This window comes from Camelus dromedarius, chromosome 20 (assembly GCF_036321535.1).
Source record: "Camelus dromedarius isolate mCamDro1 chromosome 20, mCamDro1.pat, whole genome shotgun sequence".
In the NCBI taxonomy this organism is placed as follows: Eukaryota; Metazoa; Chordata; class Mammalia; order Artiodactyla; family Camelidae; genus Camelus; species Camelus dromedarius.
In genome coordinates, this window is record NC_087455.1 from 74,554 (window position 1) to 93,388 (window position 18,835).

An 18,835-nucleotide genomic window follows, 5' to 3' on the forward strand; every position below is an offset into this window, starting at 1 on the left:
GCTAGACTGAGCTGAGTCATTTCACTTCCATGCTGTATATATGCCGCTGCTTCTGTATCTGAAGGTGGGGTCAGAAGAAAACTGCAGACTTGAAGGTGGAGGGGTTGGCTGTGTGCATTAGGGCTCCTAGTTACAAGTAACAGACACCTACTTAAGGTAACTTCAGCAAAGAAGGGTGCACCATCCATAGGGACCCAGGGACGTCTCATGGAACCCCACATGGAAAAACTGGAGTCAGTAACGGGAAGTTTCTGCATTTCCCACCCCTCGGCTTGTATCCTGGTTTCCCTGCAGACCTGCCTTCTCAGTTCCACAGTCCACTGGGCTGAAAAACTGGCCACCACAGTTACTGGGGTCATCTCTGCTTCCCAGAGACCTGCCAGAATAAGGCTGGGAACTTAGTGTTTTGATTCATATTCTAAGGAGAGGGCTCTGGCCAGTCTCTGGTCAGGTGTCCACTCATGTATCCTGTGGACTTGTGGGGCTCCAACAAATGTGGCCATGGGTGCAGAGTTTGGGGAAAGGACTGACCCACCTTGGCCATGTGGCAGCACCTCTCCAGTTGGCTGTGTCCAGAGGGATAGATGGCTGCTGGTGCCACTATTCATTGAGTGGGCAGGGTCATCCTAATGACCTTGATGGGTGAGTGGTCAAGGTCAGGCACTGCCTTCCCACCTGAGCTTGGCGGTGCAGGTGGCCTTGAGGTACCGTGAGCTAGGGAGAGGAGGGGCAGCATAGAGAGGGTGATAAATATAAGACAGGAGACCTCGGGCTTTAACCTGTGTATAGATGGGGCCTTTGCATGGGAACTAAATGGAAGTGTGTAGACAAGCAGCTGGCCCAGGCTCCCAGCTGTCGATCAGGAGACCCTGTAGAATTGGGCAGTCCCTTGCCTCCCTCCTCAGGGTGGTGGTGGGGGGGGAGGTGCGTGAAGCCCCAGAGTGCCAAGTCCACTGACAGACCCAGGGCCCAGAGAGCTCCTCCCAGAGCTTAGTCTGTGAGCCAGCTGCTGTCCTGAAGCTCCCTCCCTGCCAGGGAGAGGGTCTCAGCAGGAGACTCTGCACTGTCTGCACAGAGGTGACTGCTAAGCTCGCTTACAAGTGTGTGAAATTATGGCATCCAAAACAGCTACACAGTGTACCCAACAACCCCACATCAGCCTCATCCTTGGACACACAGCCAGCACAGTGTGGACACTGCTGTTTCACCTCCTCAGCCTTCTCCACACTGCAGATTGGGGTGGGGTGGGGGGGCAGGCAACTTGCCGTTTGTTCTAGGACCTGGTGGAGAGGCTGCACCTTGTCCACAGGGACTCAGCTGAGCTGCCTGGCAACTGGACAGGACTATGGAGTTTTCCTCTTGGCCAGGGGCTATATCCTGCTGCAGCAGGTGACCACAGGGGAGACTGCAGCAGAAGCAGCTCCTCATCTCCCTTTTCCATTCCCTCTTCCCCTCCAATTCATCGAGCAGGATATCCTCAGGCAGGGAAGCTGGGTCCCTGACCACTGCCTTGGGGAACCTGCCATACAGACTTCTGATTTTTACATGAGAGAAAAATACCCAAACTTCAGGTGCTAGCACGAGTTATCCAGGCTTCTAACCCCTCCAGCCCAGCAGCGTGAGGTGGTGTCTCTGCCATTTAATTTGTGTTTCTCTGATGGCTAATCAGAACATCTCCTCCCAGGGTGTCGAAAATATTTCCTGTGTGTTTTTTTCTGCTAACCTCATTTCTTTACTGTCCACATTCAGGTCTTAAGTTCACTTAGAGACTCCCATTGTATGTGTTGTCAGGGGTCTGGTTTTGGTTTTCTTCATTGAGTGAGATTACTTTTTCAGCACCTTCTAAACAACCAAAACTGTCACGGATGGTGGTACCACTTTTATCATTTGTTAAATCACACGTGTGAGGAAGTCTGACCCTCAAGCTCCCTTTTGTGCTGCTTTTCCTGCTTGTCGGTTCTTGTGCTGATACTGATGGCACAGCTGCCTGCTTCCCTTTTTAGGCTGATTTGGCTATTCAGTGACTTTTTTTTTTTTTAATTTGTAAGATTTGCTTAATGGCCTGGCTTATGATTATTTTTTAATTGAAGTATAGTCAGTGTACAATGTGTCAATTTCTGGTGTACAGCAGTGTTTCAGTCATACATATACATACATACATTCCTTTTCAGTATTAGACATTGAATAGTCCCTTGTGCTATACAATATTAACTTGTTTATTCAGTGACTTTTCTTTTTCCATCACATCAAGTTTCCTTGTAAAACTCTAATTAGAATTTTGATTGGATTGCAGTGAATTTATAGGTTAAATTGGGGGAAATTTTATACTTTGAATTATTAAGTTGTCTCATCATAGAGCAAGAAATCTCTCTCCATTCACTCAGATCATCTTCTGTGTCCTTTACTAGAGTTTCAGAGTGTTCTTCACAGAGGTCTTGAGTGTTTCTTGTTAGTTCCCCAGTATTTCATAGTTTTTGTTGCTATTGTGGTGGACATTACTTTCTTGTTACCTTATATGATTGGTTATTGCTGCTGCAGAAAAATGTTCCTTTTTCTAGCTTAAGATAAATGTTTTTGTCTTCTTTAATAATGAAAAAGTATTTAAGGTTGATATACATTATATTTTTTCTCTGAAAAATATTCAATGAATATTATATATTTTATACTTTACACTGAGTTCTATAGGTGTGGGGATGAAGTGCTTTGCTTTTTATTGCTTTGTAAATAGTCTGTAATTTTCCAGCTAGTATCATTTTTCATACATAAGTTATGTAGACACTGTTTCGTAAAGTCCAGTAGTTAAAGGGTTTGGGTTAACTTTTTATTACATATTTCTATTCTAATTTTGATAGTTTATTCTGCCTGTAAAATGCATACTTTAAAATATTTGTATTCTTTATGTAGAAATGTATAATCAATTTTTATAAATGTCCCATGGGCAAAATGTACATTGTCTATTGAAGGTATTTGGGTTTTTTCCATCTGTCTGTCAAATCATGTACTGAGGGATTCGGTTCTTCCACGTGCATCCCATTTTTGATCAAGCAAAATCTGTTCAGATGCTAGGTACCTGTGTATCTAAGTCCCTGGTTCTCCCTGAATTTATAATCGCTTCTCTCTTTTTTTATATTTCTTTGCCACCTGGTCAATTAGTTGCATGAGCCAATTCTGAATGTAGGGCTCTCCTGGCGCCAGGGACCTCGCGGGGGTCGGGGGCGGGTCCACCGAGTCGCCCCGACCTCCCGCAGCCTAGAGAGGCTACGCTGGGTGGGGCGGGCCCGCGGGGCGGAAGTTGAGGCGGGACTTCCGGAGTCCGCCTCAGGGCCGAGCCGCTTGGGCCCTGCGGCCTTGCGCGCTTCCTGGAGAGACCCGCGGAGGTAGGAGGTGGCCCGGGTGAAGCGTCCACGTTGCTGACCGTGCTGCCGCGTGACTCTGATGCCCCCGCGGTGCAAGCCAGCCCGGGCAGTCTGAGCTCGGATGCGCGGGAGGTCGTGGGGACCGCGGGCGGAGGGGCGGGCGCTGCTTGTCGTGGGCGGTCGCAGCCTCGGAGGGCCCCTCCCCGGAGGGCTTGTTGGGGGCGGTGAATGGTGTCTTGGCGCGTGGGGTGAGGGTGGTAGACGCGCCCCAGGAATTCGCTGCGAACATCAGAGCTGTACGCAGCCGGGTGAGAAATGAATGGGGTGTCGCTTGGCGCCAACTGTCCGGCCTGGAGGCCCAGTCGGTGATGGATTCCCCCTCCGGATGGAGAACGGGCTCTGGGGATGGAGAGTGGGGCTGAAGGCTGGGTCATGCCCATTCTGTGGATGCCTGCGTGGACTGTGGCTGCTGGTCCTTGAAGTCGTACCTTAGCATCAGGTTGAGCCTGTAGCCAGGAGAACCAGCTTCCAAGCTCGTTGGTAGAATCGGTTCCCGAGGGTGCATGTTTCCTTGCTGACTGTCCTTAGCTCCTGGAGCACTTGTGAGTCAGCAACAGCTCGTGTGATTAGGTTGCGTCCTCCAGGATAACTCAGACCCGTAACCTTACTTTCCTCTGCAGAATCTCTTTTTGCTGTGCAGCGTAGAATATCCATAGGTTCCATTAGGATGTGGAAATGGGTAGGGAGGGACATTCTGTCTACATAGACTGGAGCTATGTCCTCCTGGGCAAGATCCCATATATATTGAAGTGAGAAAAACAAGACGTAAAACGAGCATCATTTGGTACAGTTTATAATAAGAAGGTGAAAGATACACGTATTTGCTTTTGTAAGCTAACAGCAATCTGGAAGGATACATTAGAACCTGGGAAGGGGAACTAAGTGGCTGGCTGGGAGATACTCCACCTTAAGTCCTCTTAACCTTTTGAATATTGAGCCTTATGACTGTGCTCCAATTCAGAGACAGTGGTGATCATTTCAAGAATATTTAAATGGAATGAACTGAGTAAATACTGCAAGTGACTGAGTCTCCCCTTGGGAGAGGGTAAGTGAAGGTTCACCCTTGGAAGCAGCATCTGCCTTGTTCTGCTGCTGCATGGTTGGGTGCCTTGAGTCAGTGCTCTCCCTGCTCTGAGTCTCACCTGCACCATTCCTTTGAGTGACCACACCAGGTTAATCTTCCTGAGATGGTTCGTGAGTTATGACTCTCCTAATGTAGAAATATGGCTGGTGCCTCACTTTCATCAGTCAGTCATGGCCTCTTATAATCCATCCCCAGTAATCCTGTCTCTGAGCTTTGTCCACCATCTCACCCCTGCCTTCTCCTACCTTTCCAGCAGGCATGGCCTAAGCTCTCTTCTCTGGTCCTGGTTTAAATGCCCACCTGCCCCAGGCTCCACCCCTCCCCTACTACCTGTGTCCAGAGCACTCGCCCATCTCATATGATGCATTTGCTGTTATCTGTCTCCCCAGTGAGATCCATGAGGGTGATGGTCACACTGTCCCCAGAACAGACCCCGGAATATAGTGGGTGTTTTGGAAACACTGAAAGCATGTGTCCAAGTGGAGAAATCCAGTCCAAAGATTGGCTGGCAGTGGCCACCCTGGGCTTCTGCCAATGTGTCCTGCCTCGTCTTCTCCACCCTTGAAGGGCAGAGGGGTCAGTGGTACCTGTAGATGGTGCAGTGTGAGTAAGGGGCCAAGATGTGTCACTCCACTCCTGGTGGGCTGCTGGGCAGAGCACAGTGCATTTGCACAGAGACAGCAGTGGGAGGGTTGGAGGAAATTAGTAACTTGGTCCATGTGGGGGACCCATCATGTGTCCAGGTGGGAATGTCCCGTCTCTTGCTCAGAGAGAACACTTAGAGCCAGGGATGAACCCAAGTTTGAAAGTCTTCACAGCATAAAGGATGTTGATGCCTTAGGACTGGACGAATTAACCAAGGAAGTTAATATAGGGAAAAAAGTGAACCCTGGGGGACCAACGTGAAGGGGGAGATAAGGAGGAGCCTCGAAGGGAGCCACTGGTGCAGCAGAAGGGCAGCCCAGGAGGGTGGGGTTGGGGACACCCTCTGTGGATGCTGCCAAGAGGGCACAGTCAGACAGGATTGACCAGTAGGGTGGCGCTGTGATGACTCTGTGCATATCTGCAGTTCATGCTACCCCTGGCAACCCAAACTCTGGAGCTGCTGCTCCGCCAGTGACTGGTGGCGAACCTCCAGGGCATTGTGTCAGGAACAAGGAATGTCCCACAGGAGGCACAGGCTCCACAGGAGCCGCTCTCTTAATCAGGGCAGGCCTGAACCCTTCCAGGTGGTGCCCACAGGGCACTGTGTGCTCACCTTGCCTTGTGGTCATCATCTCGCCCCTTCCCACCCATTACCTTCGCTTGTGAGTCCTGTGTCCCTGGCTGACCCTCCCCTTGGTTCTGGAATCAGGGAATGTGGCATCAATCACCAGGCCCTCTTCAGGTCTCAGGCTACAGGGGTGGAGGGAGTAACCCCTGCCTGGCGGGAGGACGAGTCCCAGGACCCTCTGCACACTCACCTGCATCCTTGCTGGTCTCCAGGTCCCAGCCATGCCCAGCCTCAGAGCTCGCCCTGAAGAGGCAGAAATGGAGCCCTCAGTTCCAGGACCATCCCCTTGGACCCCTGGAACCCAGGCCTGTGTGAGTGATGCTCCCGCCATGACCCACCCTGGATCTGCCCTTCAGCATCAGCAGCCAGGTACTGGGAGTGTGTTTCCTTGTTCTGATGCCTTGTTCTGGGGGGACTTTGTCTACATCACCTAGTACTTACCTCAGGAGGTGTCCATGTCGTTAGGGGCAGGGTGCTTGTGGATCTGAGGGGCCAAGGCAGGGATCAGAGAGAAAGTTGGCCTGGTGCCTGGCTGTCCTGGTGCCCTGAGCAGGACCCTGGTTTCCTCGCTTGACATAGAGGGATGTGGCGTGATGGTCACCAGCTGAGCCCTGCCTTACTTATTCACCAAGCTGGTGCTGGTCCCTGCACTTGGACCCCTGCCCTAGTCCATCCTTGGCCCATTCCCTCCTGGCTGCATTCACACTGCCAGATACTCCCAACCCCTTCAAATACTGGAGAGTCCTTCCTGAAGACCCCTCACTAACTCACCTCTTCTGTGAGCCTCTCAGCAGTCTTAGGATCATTGTAAGCTTTCCTTACTGGGATTTGTTTTACAAGAAGACACTCTTAACTGTGTGGGACCTATTAATTGTACTCAGGACATCTGAGCAGAGTACCCTGGTCAGACCTTGTGTGGCCAGGGAAGGTTGGGCAGAGATGGTACGGGGCAGTCCTACGTCTGTTAGAGGGAGGGGATGGATAGAAGATAAGAAACATGACGGAGTCCCAAGAAGTCACCCTGAGGGACAAGCCTGCTGCCAGATGCCCAAGGATATGCCAGGCAGAGAATGGTGAGTTAGGCCAGGACTCTTGGTCCAGGGAGAAAACAGGCTGATGATAGCTCAACCTTTAAAAGCCTCTGTAGAGCAAAATGGAGTAGGCAGCGCCTGACACCAGTTCATCCACATAAACGTTAAAAAAAAAGTAGAAACTGCCAAACCAGATTTGTCAAAATGTAGAAAACATGCAGGTTTACAGCGACCAAGCAAATGCTGAATCAAGAAAAACACAACTTAAAAAGGAAAACTCAACAAACACTCCCTGGTTCAGTAGCAGTCTTAAAGTGAGCAGCCTGTGTTCCCAGTGTGGGACCCTGGTCCCTGGTTCCAAAGGGAGCAGAGCAGAACTTACTCAAAAACCATTTTGTTCTCACTTATGTGGGGTTTGATAAAGAATTGATGCAGTGTCTCTATGTTGCCTAACTCAGAACTTACTCAGCAGAAAAGTGGTGAGCTCAAAAAAATAAAGGTGGGAGGGTGAGGGAGAAAGAAAAGAAAAGTGGTGGGCTCAAAAAAAAAAAAGAAAGAAAAGAAACGTGGTGGGCTCAAAAACATTGTAAGGTGAACTAAAACCCCACAGTACAGTCAACCACCTAAAACCTAAGAGGGAGAGCTGGAAAAATGAGGGTATTCAAAAGCACCCTTATATATCAGGGAATTGAAAAAGCCACACATGTGCCCAGGATAGGTTGTATTCTTAGAAAAGACCTATGAAGACTGTAGCTTCACCTCGGCTGATCTCTAAGATCAGTGGAAGCAGGAAGCCACATCAGAGTAATAAATAGAGTCCCAGCACAGGGCCAATCCACAAAGTGGGAGAAGTGTATTATTTTTATTTTACTGTTAGTGTTCAAGGAAACCTCCATCAAAACAGTAGCTGAACACAAGCTAAAGAAACAGAGACCTCAGTGACCACACATTACAAGGAATGCAGTTTTTGCAAAAATAGTTTGGAACATGACTAAATTAACAGATGACTGTAGCCTTCAACAATTGAGAACAGGGGAAAAAAAAAAAAAAGCCTGTAGATGGGAGAGACTGATTTACAGAGTTACCACAATATTCAAATGTCCAGTTTTTAACAAAAAATCACAACGAATAAAAACAAGCAGGAAAATATGGCTGGGCCATTCAAGGGAAAAAAGTTAACTGGCAGAAGCATCCCTGAAAAAGCACAGATACTTGACAGACCATAAATCAGCTGTGTTAAATGTGCACAAAGATCTAAAAGAAACCATGGACAAAGAACTAAAGAGAAATGATGCACAAACGAAATAAGAATATCAATAGAGAAAAGTACAAATTTACAATTTTATATAAAAAGAAAGAATGGAGAAAGAGATTAGAAATCCTAGAGCTGAAAATTACAATAACTAAAATGAAGAATTTGCTGGAAGGTTTCAACAGCAGATTTGAGCAGGCAGTTGAATCAGTGAGCTTGAAGATAGACAATTGAAATTATCCAGTCTGAGGAGCAGAAAGAAAAAAGTTTGAAGAAAAGTGAATAGAGCCTAGCAGACTCATGGGATACCATCAAGGGAACAAGCACACATTTGGGAGTCCAAGAAAAAGGATGGGGGGGGGGGTGAAAGAATACTGGAATAATGGCCAAAGTGGCTTAAATTTGATGAAAGAGTTGAATCCACACATCCAAAAAGCTCCACAAACTCCAGCCAGGATACAAAGAGACCCACACCAAGACTCATAATCAAATTGTGAAAGGACTGAATCTTAACAAAAGGCAAGAAGCCCATCTTGTACAAGGGATCCTCAGTAAGATTAACAGCCAGTTTCCCATCAGAACCCTTAGAGGTTGGAAAGCAGTGGGAGGACATTTAATGTGCTGAGAGAATGAACACGCCAACTAAGAATTCTGTATCTGGCAGAATGATCTTTCAAAACGAAGGTGAAATGAAGACACTCCCAGATAAACAAAAGCTGAGTATGTTTATTACCAATAGACCTGCCCTGTAAGAAATGTTGAGAGAGTCTTAGCAGTTAAGATGAAAGGACTTCAGACAGGAACTCAAAGCCATACAAAGAACTAAAGATCTCTGGTAAAATTAACTACAGAGGTAAGTTAAAAAGCTAGTGTTATTGTATTTTTGGTATATAACCCCACTTTTTATTTCTTATTTGATTTAAAAGACAAATGCATAAAAACAATCATAAACCTGCACTAGTGAACACACAACATACAGATTCATTTGTGACAGCAGCAGCAGAAATGTGGGAACACAGCTGTGTAGGAGCAGAGTTTTTGTATGCTATGGTGGCTAAGTTGGTATCAGTTCAAATTTGATGGCTTTATTTGGGGGTTTTAATATACTGCATGGTGATTATAATTAATGTATTATATACTTGAAAATTGTTAAGAGAGTAGGTCTTAAAAGTTCTCACCAGATACATGCACACACACACACACACACACACACACAAAATGGTAACTATGTGAGGTGATGGATGTGTTAGCTACCCTTATGGTGGTGGTCATTTCATAGTATATATGTATATCATATTACCCTGTCACACAGCTTAAACTTATACGATGTTTCATGGCAATTATAGTTCAACAAAGCAGGGGGGTACCAAACTAGATTGTTTTAGGATGTTAAGATGTTAATTATAATCCCCATGATACCGCTAAGACAATATCTTTGAAATATACACAAAAGGAATAAAGACAATCAAGATGGTACAATTCCAAAAGAGAGAGAGAGAGAAGAGAAAGAAAAGAAAAAAGAAGGAAGGAAGAAAGAAAGAGAAACAAAATGGAACACAAAAGGAGGCAGTAATAGAGGAAATGAGGGACAAACGGGATAAAAGATACCAAAAACAAAAGATTCAGAAAGCAAAGTGGCAGAAGTGAGTCCTTATTGGTAATTACTTTAAATGTTACTGGTTTAAACTCTCTAGTCAAAAGGCAGATATTGACAGAATGGATTTAAAAAGCATGATCCAACTATATGCTGGCTACAGGAGGCTTACTTTAAATCCAAAGAAACAAATAAGCTTAAGTTGAAAAGTGAAAAAATACATTCCATGCAAATGGTAACCAAAAGAGAACTGGAATGACTATACTGATACCAGACAAAATCAGCTAAGTCAAAAACTGTTAAAAGAGAAAAGAAGGACATCATATATTGATGAAAGGGTTGATTCATTAAGAAGGTAGAGCAGTTACACATAAAAAAGAACCAAAGTACATGAAGCAAGCAAAGATTTGAAAGGAGTAGTGGATACTTTTACAACAATGGTTGGAGATTTCAGTACCTCACTTCCAAAAATCGATAGAACATCTAAACAAGTTCAATAATGAAATAAGGAAATTGGACAACACTGTAACCCAACTAGAGCTAAACAGTCATAGATATGCACACCAGCAAGGAGCAGATGCACATGGAACATCTTCCAGCACAGACTGCATGTTAGACACAAAGCAAGTCTTACTATGTTTTAAAGAATTGAAATAATGAGAAGTATCATCTCCAATTGTAACAGCAGGAAAACTGGAAAAATCACAAGTATGTAAAAATAAAACCACACACTCTTAACCAGTGGGTCAAAGATGAAATCACAAGGGAGGTTAGAAAATACCTACAGACAAATGAAAACAAAACCACAAATACCAGAACTTAGGAGTTGCAGGTAAGGTAAAGCCAAAGGGGAAATGTATAGCAGTAAATGCCTACGTTAAAAAGAAAGAAAGACCTTAAATCAGCGACCTAACTACATCTTAAAGATCAAAAGAAAGAAGAGCAAACTAAGCCCAGAGCTAGCAGAAGGAAGGAGACAGTAAGCATTAGAGCAGAAACAATAAATGAAACAATAGAAAAATGATAGAGAATCAATGAAATTAAAAGTTGGTTTTTTTTTAAATGATCAACAGAATTAACCTTTAAAGTAACAAAAAAAGAAGATACATAATGAAAATGGGATGGGGACATTACCACCAACCTTACAAAAGTAGAAAGGAGTAAACAAGAATACTCTTAACAGTTGCATACCAACAAATTAGATAAACTAGATGGAAGAGATACATTCCTGTAAATTAAAAAAAGAATTACCAAGAGTGACTCAAGAATAGGTAGAAAAATCTGAATGGACTTACAATAATTAAAGATTGAATCAGTAATTTTAAGAACTCCTGACAAACATTCAGGACCAAATGGCTTCATTGATAAATTCTTCCAAACATTTGAAAAAGAATTAATACTGATTTTCTCAAACTCTCCCAAACTATAGAAGAGGAAGGAAAGTCAAATAAATACATCACAGGAAAAGGAAACTGCATATCAAGACATGTTATGGCTAAATGTGCAAAACCCTCAACAAAACGCTCAGACTGAACCCAGCAGCATGTTAAAAGTATTATACCCCATGACCCAGGGGGATATAACCCAGGAACACAAGAGTGATTCAACATGAAATCCAGTCAGTGCCATTCACCACACTGATAGAATGAAGGAGAAAAACTAATCATCTTGATGCAGAATATGTTGACAAAATCAAACATACTTTCATGATAAAAACACTAGGAAAAGTAATAATACGAGGCATCCTCCTCAACATGATAAAGGATATTCACGAAAAATCTGCACCTAACATCATATATATTAGTGAAATATTAAAAGCTTTCCCCCAAAGATCAGGAAAATATACCTGCTTTCAAGTATATCACTATTTTACTGGAAGTCCTGACCAGAGCAATCAGGCAAGAAAAAGAAATAAAAGGCATTCTAATTGGGAAGGAAGAAATAAAATTATCTCTGTTTGCATAAGGCATGATCCCAAATGTATAAAATCTCAACGAATCCATTAAAAAGCTACTAGACCTAATAAATAGAATTCAGCAAAGTTGCAAGGTACAAGTCAACACAAAATCAGCTGTGTTTCTGTATGCAAAAATGAGCAACCTGAAACGGAAATTAAGAAAATTCATTTATAATAGCATGAAAGAGAAAAAAAACTTTACAAATACATTTAAGCAAGTGGGTGAAAGGCGTGTTGACTGAGAGCTACAAAGCATTGCCAAAAGAAATTAAAGAAAACCTAAATAATTGAAAAGACAGCCCGTGTCCATGGATTGGACTTAATAATGTTATGATGTCAGTGCTATCCAGAGCAACCTGTAGATTCAATACAATCCCTATCAAAATTCCAACAGCCTTTTTTTGCAGAAACGGAAAAGCCATCCTCAAATTCATGTGTAATTACAAGGGACGTCAAATAGCCAAAACAAACTTGAGAAAGGACATCCGAGGAGTCATTTTTCCCGGTTTCAAAACTTACTGCAAAGCTGCAGTAATCAAAACAATTTGGTACTGACATAAGGATAAACATATAGATCAATGGAATAGAATTGAAAGTCTAGAATAAGCCCAAACGTCTGAAGCTGATTGACTTTCAACCAGTGTGCTAAGACTACTCAGTGTAGAAAGATAACTCTTCAATACATGGTGCTGAACAAGTAGATTTCCACATGCAGAACAATGAACTTGGACTCACTACCTCATGCCATATGCAAACATTGAAATCATCCAACAACCAAATACAAGAACCACAGTCATAAAGTTGTTAGAAGAAAACGGTATATTTTCATAACCTTGGGTTTGGCAATAGATTCTTAGATAGGACACCAAAAGCATGAGCAACAAAAGAAAAAGGTAAATTGGACTTCATCAAAAAAACTTTGGGGCATGAAAGAACATTATCAAGAAAGTGAAAAGACATCCTACAGAATGGGAGAAACTCTTTGCAAACTGTATAGCTGGTAAAGGTCTAGTACCCAGAATATATAGAGAACTACAACTCAACAACAAAAGACAAACAACTTGCTTTTTAAATGAGCCAAGGAATGGAATAAACATTTCTTCAAAGAAAATATACAAATAACCAACAAGCACATGAAAAGATGTTGAAATTTATTAGTCACTTGAGAAATGCAAATCAAAACCCCAATAAGATTACCACTTCACACCCACTAGGATGATTGTAGAAATCAAATAATTAACAAGTGTTTTCAAGGATGTGGAGAAATTGGAACCCTCATACATTGCTGGTGGGAATGTGAAAATGTTACAGCCACTGTGGAATACAATTTGGCAGTTCCTCAAAAGTTTAAACATACCATTACCATGTGACCCAGCAACTCTACTGCTAGATATATGCTCCAAGAGTTTAAGGCAAGTACTGAAACAAGCACACGTACATCGCGTTCATAGCACTGTTCACAATAACTAAGAGGTGTCAACAGCCCAGATGGCCATCAGTGGATGAATGCATAAGCAAAATGTGGTATATCCACACAGTGGAATATTACTCAGCCATAAAAAGGCATGAAGGAGGGAGAGTATAACTCAATGGTGGAGCATGTGCTTAGCAGGCATGAGGTCCTGGGTTCAATCCCCAGTACCTCCATCAAAAAATAAATAAACCTAACAATACGAAACAAAAAGGATCAAAGTACTGATACCTGCTGCAGTGTGAATGAGCCTGCAAAAGCATTAGGTTACGTGAAAGAACCCAGACATCAAAAGTCACATACCATCTGATTCCATTTATATGAGGCATCAGGGATAGTTAAGTCCATAGAGACAAAATGCAGGTTGGTTACAAGGGGCTGGGGCAGGGAGATACGGGGGTAAACTGATGGGCTTTGGAGTGATGAAAATGTCTTGGAACAAGATAAGGTTTTGACTGCACAACATTGTAAATATACTAAACGCCACTGATTGTTCATTTAAAACAGCTAATTTTATGTTTGTGAATTTCACCTTAATAAACTATTACGTAAAACAAAAGCAGAGCCACGGCGGGAGGTGGGAGACTAGTGGAGCCGGCGGGGGTGTGGCCCCCGGGTCTGTGTGGCAAGCGAGGGGTCAGGCACTGGGTGTGGCCCCTGCTGCACCCCTCAGCAGCCAGCACCGCAGCCACATGTGGCACTCACACGAGCGCGGCTCTGAGGCAGGTGCCTCTCTGAGCTGCTCTTCATGAACCCGGAAGCTGCTGATCACAGTCTTCATTGAGCGCTTCTCTCAGGAAACACGGGTGGTTTATCGTGTGCTGGGGGAGCTCAGAGCTCCCCTTCTCTCCAGTTGCATCACACTCGTTGGGCAGCAAGGACAGTGCAAACAACTGCGTTTGTTTTCAGACATTGTCCTTCACCTTCACAGCCAAACTCGATTGTTTTAGTTTTTTTAAGATTTTCTTAAGGGAAGCCATGTTTCTGATTTTATATTTCCCTTCAAAAGAGGAACTCTTCATCATTTTTTCCAGTAGTTCTTATGTTGCTGAGAACATTACATCGGGTTTAACAAATCAGGAGTGACCTCTCATCACTCTCACCACCGGACTTGTCTCCTGTCTCAGTGAAAGGCTTCCAGGTCGACAGTCACTCTGGCCCAAAACCAGTTCCCATGGCCACCCCTCCTGAGCCACACCAGTGACCTTGTCTCAGTCAGGGTCAGCAAACCATGGTCCAAGGCCAGATTCAGCCCGCCTGTGGTTTTTATGGCTGGCAAGCAAAGAACAGTTTTAAGGTTTTTTAAGCATTTTAACAAAGCTGACTGTGTGACAGAGATCACGCAGCCACAGAGCCTGAAATGGGTCCCCTCTGACCCCTTATGGAAAAGCTCCATTCCTTCTCCACCTGCAGCCAGAAGAGGGTGGGGGCTCCCTGGGTTGGTCATGGGGCGCAGTGGGAGCATAGGGGTCCTGGGCCATCCCAGCCAGACCCTTGTTTACTACACCAGGTCCCTCATCACTCCTGGGAGCCCGCGTGCCGTGTGTGAGGACTGGCCTGCCTGAGGGTCAGCAGGAAGTCCAACCTCGGTGCCTCCCTCTGTGTGCTGGCCTCGTGGCCCAGCGGGCATGCCACAAGCAGCGTGTTTGGACGATGGGTCAGGTGACGGGGACGTGAACTGTCACCACCAGGCACGTGGGCATGCCAGGCAGGCAGGCTGAGTTTGTGGCAGTCTGGTTCTGTGTTGAGATCAGTGGCGACTCCTTTGAGAACAAGTGTCCAGATGAGGGGAGACAGTGCTGCTGTGGTAGTAGGTCCCAGAAGTTCCAGGCAGGAGGGTCAGTGTCATCCTGAGCTGAGGGGCAGGGCAGAGGGCAGCAGGCCCAAGGAGGCTGGGGATATGGAGGGGTGTCCACCCACCCACTCAGCACCACTGGGTGGCCCCAGTTCTGAGACACACAGCCCTGTCTGGGGCAGTCAGGGCTGTGCAGGGAGAGCAAGGAGGGGCAGTGGTCAGAGAAGCCCTCTCCTGTGAGGTGCTGGAGCAGAGACCAGCGGTGGGAAGGGGGAGCTGAGGACCATCTGGGGCGGGTGCACGGTGACCCTAAGGTGTTCACTTGCTCCCATGTCACCAGGCTGTTGTGGGCAGGAGGGAAGGTGGGAGGCCAGTAAGCTACTCCCCATCCAGGCAGGAACAGGCAGCAGTGGCATGGCCTGTGTCTCCATTTGAACGGGAGAGTGAGAGATACTTTAGACATGAAAAGAAGCAGCCTTGTGCATGCCTCCACTGCAGAACGGTGGGGCAGCAGTTTAGCCCCTGTATCAGCCAACACCAGTCAGAATGCATTTCTGTGAGTCAGGCAGCCTTGGCAGGATGGGGCCTGGTCTCTGAAGGATCCTCTGTTGAGTGGGACAGAACTTGACATTCCAGAGGCCATGACATGACACAGTCAAAGCCTGCTCTGCTCCTCTGAAGGGAAAAGTCCCCTGCGCCTGCTGGCTCGGGGCCCACCCCAACACTGGGATTCCTACAGTGAGGCCAATGCCAGTGCTTGGTGCTGGGAGACAAACAGCTGGGCCTGAGCAGCTGACACCGTGCGCTGTGCATCTGGAACAGAAGAGGGGAGCACCCTCAGCAGTGTAGCAGGCAGTGTGCGGTGCTTTCCTGGAGCAGGCGGGAGGGGTGAGCACCTGGGTTTGGGACACGCCTGGGTAGAGCCAACAGGACTTGCTGGTGGCCTGCTGCGCGCAAGGGGAAGGGCAGCTGAGAGCCTGCCTCGCCTCAGGCCAGGATTTTGTCCTGCCTTGGAAGGGAGGCTGCAGGTGATTCCTGAAATGTGGGGGCAGGGGGCAGCCTCATCCCCTGAGCTCTCCCAGCCCCTCACAGTTCCCTCGAGAGTCCCAGGACCACCCTCCGTGGGTCCCACGCTCCCAGACTTGTCTGTACTTCCTGTTTCCTTCCAAGTGACCTCATGGTTGTTATTTCAGGTTGGGCCCCTGGGACTGAGGGCAAGGAGTTTCTTCAGAAGGAAGAGCTTTCTGAGGATTTGGAATCACAGGCAGGAAAATCAGAAAACTATGCCAGTGATGACTCCCGGGCACCTGAGGTTGGAGAGCTCTGTGATGATGTATCAGAAAGAGACTGGGGGTTCCTCTACGGGGAGGGCCACTCCGCCCCGGAGCAGGTGCCCCTGAAGGGCCACATGGGAGAGAAAGAGGTGGATTGTGATGACCCGGAGAGAAGCTGCAGTCTGAGCCCAAACCCAGGGGCACAGCAGGGAGTGACTTTGAATGAGGGGACACGTCTGGACGGTGCACGTAGCCACCAGAGCTCCCAGCACAGCCTGGACCCAACCATCTCCGAGGGGGTTCACACAGCCGAAGGCCAGTTCATATGCAGCGAGTGTGGGAAGACCTTCCGAGGAAGCCACGGTCTTACTCAGCATCAGATAACGCACACTGGGCAGAAGTCCTTCATCTGTAGCGAGTGTGGAAAGCCCTTTGGCATGCACTCGGAACTCCTCCAGCACCGGCTTAGCCACCACGGAGAGAGGCCTCACGTATGCACCGAATGTGGAAAGGCCTTCGGCCAGAGCTCCAGCCTTAAAAAGCACCTCAAGTCCCATATGAGTGAGAAGCCCTATGAGTGTAGTGAGTGCGGGAAGGCCTTTAGGCGGAGCTCAAACCTCATCCAGCATCAAAGAATTCATTCTGGGGAGAAGCCGTATGTGTGCAATGAATGTGGGAAGGCCTTTAGGCGGAGCTCAAACCTCATTAAACACCACAGGATCCACACCGGGGAGAAGCCTTTCGAGTGCAGTGAGTGCAGGAAGGCCTTCAGCCAGAGCTCACACCTGAGGAAGCACCAGAGGGTTCACACTGGAGAGAGGCCTTATGAGTGTAGTGAGTGCGGCAAACCGTTCAGCCGGGTCTCCAACCTCATTAAGCATCACAGGGTTCACACTGGGGAGAAGCCCTACAAGTGCAGTGACTGTGGGAAGGCCTTCAGCCAGAGCTCCAGCCTCATTCAGCATCGCAGGATCCACACTGGAGAGAAGCCTCACGTGTGTGGTGTGTGCGGGAAGGCCTTTGGTTACAGCTCGGTGCTCAGGAAACACCAGATCATCCACACAGGAGAGAAGCCTTACGCCTGCAGCGTGTGCGGGAAGGCCTTCAGCCACAGCTCGGCCCTCATCCAGCACCAGGGTGTACACACGGGCGACAAGCCCTATGAGTGTCACGAATGCGGGAAGACATTCGGGCGCAGCTCCAACCTCATCCTCCACCAGCGGGTTCACACCGGGGAGAAACCCTATGAATGCGCAGAGTGCGGGAAGACCTTCAGCCAGAGCTCCACTCTCATTCAGCACCAGCGGGTCCACAACGGATTGAAGCCCCACGAGTGTAGCCAGTGCGGTAAGGCCTTCAACCGCAGCTCAAACCTCATCCACCACCAGAAGGTCCACACCGGGGAGAAGCCCTACACGTGCGTGGAGTGTGGGAAGGGCTTCAGCCAGAGCTCGCACCTCATTCAGCATCAGATCATCCACACTGGCGAGAGGCCCTACAAGTGCAGTGAGTGCGGGAAGGCCTTCAGCCAGCGTTCGGTCCTCATCCAGCACCAAAGGATCCACACGGGGGTGAAGCCCTATGACTGTGCCGCCTGCGGGAAGGCCTTCAGCCAGCGCTCCAAGCTGCTCAAGCACCAGCTGGTCCACGGCAGGGAGTGAAGCCCCCCACCCCCCGCCCCCAGAGCTGACCGGCACACCCACACCTCCACCCTCACAGCCACTGTCCCACTGTCCCCAGAGCTGGGCCTGCTATGAGACCTCTTCATGGGCTTCCTGCCCGAGCTCCCCCTCCTGTGACCTTGTGTCCTTTTTGTTTTGTTATCAGACTGCCACGTGTTGGGAGGGAGGAGATTATAGGGCTGCACTCTCAAACACAACCAAAAAAGTGCACCAACGTTTGGTTCCAGATAACTACGGTAATTCTTTTGTTCGATAACTAGTCATAAGGAGCAAGTTCTTCGTCAGTGGCTATAGTTGGTATTCTGTCCACATAAAATCAGATCAAGAGTTGTTGAGGTCTGATTGTTGTCACCCTCCCCCAGAAGTGGTGTGTGCACAACGCCACCACCTCCTCACCCTTTCTTGTCCCTCCCATTCCACAGTGAGATGCGAGATTCCCCCACTGCCCCTCTCCCTGGTGGCTGGCTGCAGTCTGAGGTCCTACCTTCGCATTCTGCTGTGACTTGGGCCCCTGTGGTCCCACTTGGGGCTGTTTCCCAGCCTCCAGCTCCATGCCTTAACCACAGAGCCCAACTTTCTCTGTGCCCCTCCTGTTCACTCCACAGGCTCCCAGGCTCAGCTTTTCCCCAGGTACATCACCTGCTGGGTGAGCACTGGGTCCCTCCTCAGTTTCCCTGAGCTGTGCCCCTAGTCACCAGGCAGGGGGAACTTGGCCCAGAAGCAGCACGTCTGCCACCTGGGAGGCCCCTGGATGCAGCCAGCAAATCTAGACCTGGAGGTGTCATAGGATGGGTGGAGGGAGGGGCACCTGCATTATCTCTGGAGGGGAGACGGCCACAGGCAGGTTTTGTCAGGTTTGTGTTAAGGTGGAAGGTAAGGTTTTGGCTTTGGGCTTCCTGGGGAGTAGAGGCAAGGCTGGCAGTTGCAGACGAGGAGGGAGAGGCTGTTGACTCGGATGCACAGCCGAGTCCCATGGGCTTGGGCAAGGTGGGTTGGTTGCCTGCCC

General features: G+C 47.5%; 1 protein-coding gene across 1 annotated transcript; it reads left to right on the forward strand.

The window, feature by feature from the left end:
- Positions 1–5,994: 5,994 nt before the first annotated feature.
- Positions 5,995–18,159, forward strand: ZNF16 (zinc finger protein 16). The gene is made up of 2 exons (XM_010998723.3): positions 5,995–6,142; positions 16,067–18,159. Exons 1-2 carry the CDS (start codon positions 5,995–5,997, stop codon positions 17,806–17,808), a joined length of 1,890 nt encoding a protein of 629 aa, XP_010997025.2. The 3' UTR covers positions 17,809–18,159.
- Positions 18,160–18,835: the final 676 nt, after the last annotated feature.